The 7,611-nt window shown below is 40.3% G+C and overlaps 1 protein-coding gene across 2 annotated transcripts in view; it reads right to left on the reverse strand.

The window, feature by feature from the left end:
• Positions 1–4,505: 4,505 nt before the first annotated feature.
• The window catches only part of LIPT1 (lipoyltransferase 1), a 7,599-nt gene continuing 4,493 nt past the window's right edge, over positions 4,506–7,611 (reverse strand). For both annotated transcript variants that reach the window (XM_011969612.1, XM_011969613.1), the window contains exon 2: positions 4,506–5,707. In XM_011969612.1, coding sequence (XP_011825002.1) covers positions 4,585–5,706 — 1,122 coding nt within the window. In that variant the 5' untranslated portion in view covers position 5,707 and the 3' untranslated portion in view covers positions 4,506–4,584. The remainder of the gene's footprint in view (positions 5,708–7,611) is intronic.

Consider the following 7,611-nt stretch of genomic DNA (forward strand, 5'->3'; position numbering starts at 1 on the left):
ACGGGGTTTCACCGTGGTCTCGATCTCCTGACCTTGTGATCCGCCCGCCTCGGCCTCCCAAAGTGCTGGGATTACAGGCGTGAGCCACCGCACCCGGCGGAGTAGCTCTTAATTAAGGTAAGAACATGTGTTAGGCCTCTTTACCTTCATGTTAAAATAACAATTCCGATTTCTAAAGCATATCCATCTGTTACTATGGAGAATTAGCAATCCACAACCCTGTGCAATTAACTTTTATCCAACTGCTGTAAAAATCCTGGCTAAGACGTAGTGATATTTAAAGAAAAGAGTCTACAGACATGCTATCCATTCTAGATATTTGGCGTTCTATCCCAAGATCTAATTAGGGCACCAGAAGCCTACCAGCTACAGCTTAAATATATCAGGAAATGTATAAGAACTATGTGAACAGCTGTAAGCGTTACGGAAGGATATAAAAGAAAATTAGGGGAACTAGAAAGACAAATTGTACTCCTGAATGGGAAGACTTGATTTCAGTTCTCTCTAACTTAATTTATAAATTAAGTAACAAAAGAGTAACACCAGGAGACTTGCTTGACCAGCTATAAAGACATAGCTACAATAATTTTCTTAAAAATGTATGGGCATAGGCACGGGCAAATAAATCAGTGGGACAGAATAAAAGAGTCCAGAAACACTTTTGAAAGAGAGAAATTGAATGTATATAAATGAGTATTTAATATATAGTAAAGGTGACATTTTGAGTTAGTGGAGAAAGAACTCAACAAATGGTTGGAAAAAATAACATTAAGGCCTCTGTCTTACTCCGCATAAAGAAATTTTTCTATAATGATGTTGACACCACATAAAGAAATAATTCTAAATGTATTACAGAGCTAATTAATGAAAAATTTATATACATATATTTTAAAACCCCACTTAAAGAACCGAGTATAACAGAAAGCCCCCGAACTGTTAAGAGCAAAAGACTTGGTCATGTAAATATACAAAACTTGAGTAAAAAGGAAACATAAACTAAGTTAAAAAAAAAATAAGAGATCAAATTTATAAAATTATAAAGAGTCAGTATTCCTACTATATAAGGATGATGGCCAGATTTTTGGCAGTGACCTTGACCTGACCTCCTTTAGCCTCCACAACTACTTGGGCCTTAGAGCAGCCTCTCCTGCTGTACTGCATCGTTCCTATCAGTACACACATCTCGAGCCAGATGCCACCCTATTTTTTCGTTCTTCATGAAAAACTTCTTGAAAGAGTGCTCTCTGTTTTGTTTTGTTTTGTTTTCTTATTTCCTCACCACCTATTCACTTTAACTCACTTCAGTCTGGCTACTGCCCCAATGACTCCACTGAGATAGTTTTTGCTAAGGTCAACAGTGATCTCTATACCACCATATTCAATGGGCATTTTTAAACTCTCGTATCATGTGACCTTTCAGAAGCACTTGACCCAGTTGGCTACTCCCTTCTTGAAACTCTTGACTTTCATGAAACATACTTTCTTCCTCCATTCTTCTTAAATACTGAAGTTCTCCCAAGCTAGGTACTAGGTAGTAACCTTTTTTTAATTCACACTCTTTCCCTGATTACGCAGTAAGTGTTCTTAGTAAAAAGCAACGAAAACTGCTCCTACCTGATATAAGCAAAAAAGGGGTTTATTACAAGAAGAGTAGGTAGTTAAGCTATAGACTGAGACACAGAGGTTTTGGAGTGAAAAATCACATCTAGAATCACTACCCAGAACTAATCAGATGACACTCCTGCTGACACTGATGCAAGGGCTGGATGCAGTAGCCTCCATCACTGACATCACTGGCATGGAGACTACCACTGCCAGCCTCACTGCCTTCATCACCCCAGAAATTCAGGCCCCTGTCGCTGCTTCCAGAGAAGGGTTCTCATCATTCCAGATGTTCTGCATCACTACTGTCTAATTCAAAGTATGGAGCAGTTGCATCTGATTGGCACAGCTTAAGTCATGTGCCCACGCCTGTGCTTCGAGGAAGGCCAGGAAACAGTATAGTGAACTTTTGTTTCCACAGAAGGAAGTAGGCTCTACCTCCTACGAGGTGGAGAGGTCCCCAAACATGTAAGGGGACTCAGATGCTGAATATTTAATAGTTTAAAATTTAAACTTTAGATGAATTATAAAAGTCCAAAATTACTCACTCTCATGACTTGAAGTACTATTTATATGCCGTTAGCCCTCAAATTTATAAATTAAGCCAAGACTTCTCCTTGGAGTTCTTATTCAACTGCCTATGACATCTCAGAAGCACACAAACATTTCACACATAATACACCCCAACCAAACTTTTCATATATACTCCCCTACTCCCCACGTATACTCCCATCCATCCAATCTCAAATAAGAAATTTAGGAGTAAAGGCCAGGTACAGTGGCTCATACCTGTAATCTCAGGACTCTGGGAGGCTGAGGCAGGCAGATCACCTGAGGTCAGGAGTTGAAGAACAGCCTGGCCAACATAGTGAAACCTGTCTCCACTCAAAATACAAAAATTAGCCAGGCGTGGTGGTGCAGCTACTTGGGAGGCTGAGGCAGGAGGATCACTTGAACCCAGGAGGCAGAGGTTGCGGTGAACTGAGATCATACCTCTGCACTCCAGCCTAGGTGACAGAATAAGACCCTGTCTCAAAAAAAATAAGACCATATATATATATATGCCATTCTGACTCCTCGCTCATGCCCATATGCAAACATTCAGAAAGTTCTGGGGAAACCACTGCAAAACATATCTTGAGTCCATCGGTTTCAGGGGTTACTTGGCCAGATTTCCAATTTGGAACTCGAAGCCCTTAACACCCTTTGCCTGATGATATCGTCTCTCTGGAGAAACAAATGGTATTACTGCACCAAAGCACATCATATCAGGATTTTTCAACTTTCTCAAAAAATAATTTTCACATGTGGCAACAAGTGCGATACACTCATGAGTAATCTCTTCAAAGTTGTGTTTACCTGGTATTTCATATTGCTTTTACATAACAAAAGGACCTGCCCATTAAACCTGCTAAACTGCCAATCATGTTTGTCCCAAGAACACCTTGAAAAATACACTCACTCACCCCCACTCTGAGATAATCAGTTGTCGGCAAAACCCTGTGTCCATGCCTGCTCTTCCTAAAAATAAAAAAAGGATGGGGCCTGGAACGACTGAGATATATTAAAAGAAAATAACTCATAAAAAAAAAAGAGGGAGCTGGGCATGGTCTTGAGCACCTGTGGTTCCAGCTACTCCAGAACCTGAGGTGAGAGGATCACTTGAGCCCAGGACCTATGAGCATGCCACTGCACTCCAGCATGGGCAAGGGTAAGAGCCTGTCTGGAACGAGAAAGGGAGGAGATTGGGGAGGAAGGCGGCCATGGGGGCTGGATGGGCTCATGTCTGAAGGCCTCAACTCTCACCAAATTACGAATCAAGGTTTGTGACAAGGTAAGAGTAGTGGAATTCTGAGCTTGAGAAGAGTGGAAACATTCCCCTCAAGAATGAGGGGAACTCAACCAGAGATGAATTAAATCTGACACCAGCAGAAAGATACATTAAGTTGAAAATTGTAAATATCAAATTGGGCTAATCTTCAATGATTATATGATCTTACTCCCCAGCATCACCTGCCAAAAAGAATAGAAAATCAATTGTTTAGACTAAAAGTAAAAAGTGGCTACGGTAGAAGGTCAAAGGAGAGAAGCAAATGAGAATACTGGTAAGAAAGTACAGCATAAAGTAAATTTCAGGCTGGGATAGAAGCGAAATGATGCAAGGAGAGATTAGGGAAGGGTTAAGAGCTTAGAAAAGTGCAACAGCCTTAATTTTTAGTGGGAGAGTAGAAAGATAAGAAAATATAACTAAAAGGGAGAATTTTAGAGTTTGAGATATGAGGAGAGGTGACAAGAAATCTGGGTTATATCTCCGAGAGGGAAGAAAAACAGAGAACTAAGTCTGAGGTCAGAGTGTCCAATATTGTATATAGCCCCAAGAGAGTTAAAGCAGCAGCTGAAATATAAATACATGCCAGGTATTAAAATCAATGAACAGACAGGGCATGGTGGCTCATGCCTGTAATCCCACAACTTTGGGAGGCTGAGGCCAGTGGATTACTTGAGGCCAGGAGTTCGAGACCAGCCTGGCCAACACAGTGAAACCCTGTCTCTACTAAAAATAGAAAAAATTAGCTGGGCGTGGTGTCACAAGCCTGTAGTCCCACTACTTGGGAGGCTGAGGCATGAGAACCACTTGGACTCAGGAGGTAAAGGTTGCAGTGGGCCAAGATCGTGCCACTGCACTCCAGCCTGGGTGACAGAGTGAAACTCTGTCTCAAAATAAATAAATGAAATAAATAAAATAAAATCAATGAAGGAAGAAAGAGAAGAAAGAGGATCCTAGAGGTCAGAAGAAATACACAGATAGGGATAGGTGATAAATAATTTCAGATGGGGAGAAGTTACTGAAAGAGACTAGGTTTTTTATTTTTATTTTTTTTGAAGTTACTGAAAGAGACTAGTTTTTTTTTTGACATACAATGTGCAAGTATGAGACATTTTATTTTCTAATTGAAACTGTATTAAGACATTAACTTGGAATCACATTATTCCCTTAATTTTTTCACAGAGAATATTCCATTTACTGTGTAGTTTGTGGTCTTGTGGACATGTTCTAAGTAATATATTTGTTAGCATGGTAGTTTCAGTTGGGCAAAACTTACTGCCAATAAGACTTGAATTTAATTTGTCACGTATTTCCAATGGCAACCAATGATCAGGTGCTTCAATATTACAAATTTCAATTCTTCCATTCTTTATGTCTAAGAATACTTTAATTTCCAAGTGTGACTGTTCATACAACACATGAAAGGAAGTATTTATACTAAACTTTGGAGTTTTGCCGTATATCCACTCCCACGTTTGTAGTTCTTTGGCTTTGCTATTTATGCCAGGAAACAGTGTCTCGTCCGTTGGGTTTATTAGGTGAATGTGATGATCAATTTGATGATAAGCAGCATACTCTGTAGCGACAGCATTCATTAGTACTTCACAGGTCAGAGTGGGATCCTTTTCCAGAAGATTTTTCACTAAGGAAGGTATGCTGGCAGTGGCATTGCTCCTGATCCCTTGGTAAGGACTCTTTAGCAAAGAGGACAAGAACGTCCCGTCAGTACTACACAATAAAGTGCAATGGTGATAGGCAGTAGTCCGGCCGATCTTAGAAGCTGTTCCTGAGATTTTAAACTGTCCATCAAGTAAAAGGTCAAACCTTTTGGTAGCCTGCACATCTAGCTGGGGTTGGACAGCATTCAGAGCTCTCAAAATTAATTTCAGATTTTCCATTCTATCATACTTTTTTTTGGTTGTAAAGAAAGTCAAATTGATATTACCCATATCATGGTAGACTGTTCCTCCTCCGCTTCTTCTCCGAGCGAGTTTTATACCTTCTTCTCTCAATAGATTCAGGTTACATTCCTGCCAAGGATTTTGATGCCTACCAATTACAACAGAGGGAGAATTCCGCCAAAAGAATAGAATTGGTTTGCCTTCTAGATTCATGTGGTCATGGATCCAGTCTTCCACAGCCAGATTTTGATAGACATCATTGGAAACTGACTGTAAAATGAGCCCATTTTTTACTGTTTGTTTAAAGCCAGCTGCTGGGACCTGGTGGTTACAAAGTAACTGGAAGCAATTCTTCATTGAAAATGGGATCAACATGCTTTTAAAAATGGAAGACAAACAAATTAATTCATTAAAAAAAGGAACATTAAATTATATTTTCTAACTATCAATTATTGGGTATTTAATCTGAACTTATCTCTAAGTATCCAGTGCAGTTGCTTTTGGCTTTTAGCTTTACAATTAGTCTTTAGCAATGCTATAACTCAGTATTCAAAAGAAATAAATGAAGACAAATTTCAAATAATTTCAGTTGAAATAATTTCACAGTTTTCAAACAGTAAGTCTGCTGCAAATACATTATGTAATATATCTTTTTTTTTTTTTCCTCTTAGAGACAGGATTTCACCACATTGCCCAGGCTGGTCTCAAACTCCTGGGCTCAAGCGATCCTCCCGTCCTGGCCTCCCAAAGTGCTGGGATTACAGGCATGAGCCACTGCACTCAGCCACATTACCTAGAATATATCTTAAAGCCAAATTATGTTGAATTCACAAGTAACAAATGTTCATCAAGAAAAATGAGAAAATACAGATAAGCAAGAATAAGAAAATAAAAGCATTGATAGTCCTAATCACAATGAACATTTTGGTATAAATCCATTTTATTTCTAAGCATGTGTACGCACACACATTTCCCTCCCCCAAAGTGTAACGATACTATTATTTCATTCAACTATCTATCTATCCATCCATCCATCCAACCAACCCATCCATCCATCCATGCATTTTTTTTGAGATGGAGTCTTGCCCTGTCACCCAGGCTAGAATGCCATGGCGTGATCTTGGCTCACTGCAACCTACGCCTCCCGGGTTCAAGCGATTCTCCTGCCTCAGCTGGGATCACAGGCGCCTGCCACCACACCTAGCTAAATTTTGTATTTTTACTAGACACGGGGTTTCACCATGTTGGCCATGCTGGTCTCGAACTCCTGACCTCAGGTGATCTGCCCACCTCAGCTTCCCAAAGTGCTGGGATTACAGGTGTGAGCCACTGCACTGGCCCACTCAGCCTATTTTGCATCAGCTTTAATGACTGTTTAATATTCCATTGTTTAAGACAGGGTATCACTCTGTAACTGTCTCACTACAGCCTTGACCTCCTGGGCTCAGGCAATCTCCACACCTCAGCCTCTGAAGCAGCTGGGACTACAGGTACACGCCACCATGCCTGGCTAATTTTTAAATTTTTTGTAGCGATGGGGGTCTCCCTATGTTGCCCAGGTTGATCTTGAACTCCTGGGCTTGAGTGATCCTCCTACCTCAGCCTCCCAAAGTGCTGGGATTACAGGCATGGGCCACCACACCTGGAACCAAGTTCTTTAGTTAAGTAGTATCTTAGAAGTACAATTCCTAGATTAAAGAGTCTTCCTATTTTCATCACTCTTGTTATAGTTTATAAACTAACCTACAAAAAGTTGAATGAGTTTACATTCTGTCTAGAAAGGTGTGGCGAGGTTTAATAGAGGAAGGAATACTTGAACTGAGTCACCAAATCGGATAGTTTGCCAGGTCGAGGAGTGTATTCCAGGCATATGCAAAGACAAAGAGTCATGTAATAGTGAGGTGTGTTTTGGGGATTCCCTCCTAGGAGAAAGAGCTACAGTACTAGTCTTCAAGTTCCACTGAAGCCTGTGGCTATTCTGTCCTAGGAAGCCTCGCAACCGAGATTGCATTACTTTGGTTAATCTCTTTGTTCTTGGTTCTGCTTGACTGACTTTGACACAGTACCATATTCATTCAACAAGTATGTATGGAGTGTCTCCTAGGTACAAGGCAATAAGAAGATAGAAAATGGGAGGAGATAAATCATGTAATGAACTAAAATATTTGGACTTTTTTAAAGGCAGCTAAGATCCACTGAAGTTTTAAGCAGGAAGTGTTAACTCAGCCATTATACAATCTGCCTCTGCAGGGTTGAGTATGGATTAAATAAAGGATGGAC

The sequence above is a fragment of the Mandrillus leucophaeus genome, unplaced genomic scaffold (assembly GCF_000951045.1).
Source record: "Mandrillus leucophaeus isolate KB7577 unplaced genomic scaffold, Mleu.le_1.0 Scaffold9, whole genome shotgun sequence".
Classification (NCBI taxonomy): Eukaryota; Metazoa; Chordata; class Mammalia; order Primates; family Cercopithecidae; genus Mandrillus; species Mandrillus leucophaeus.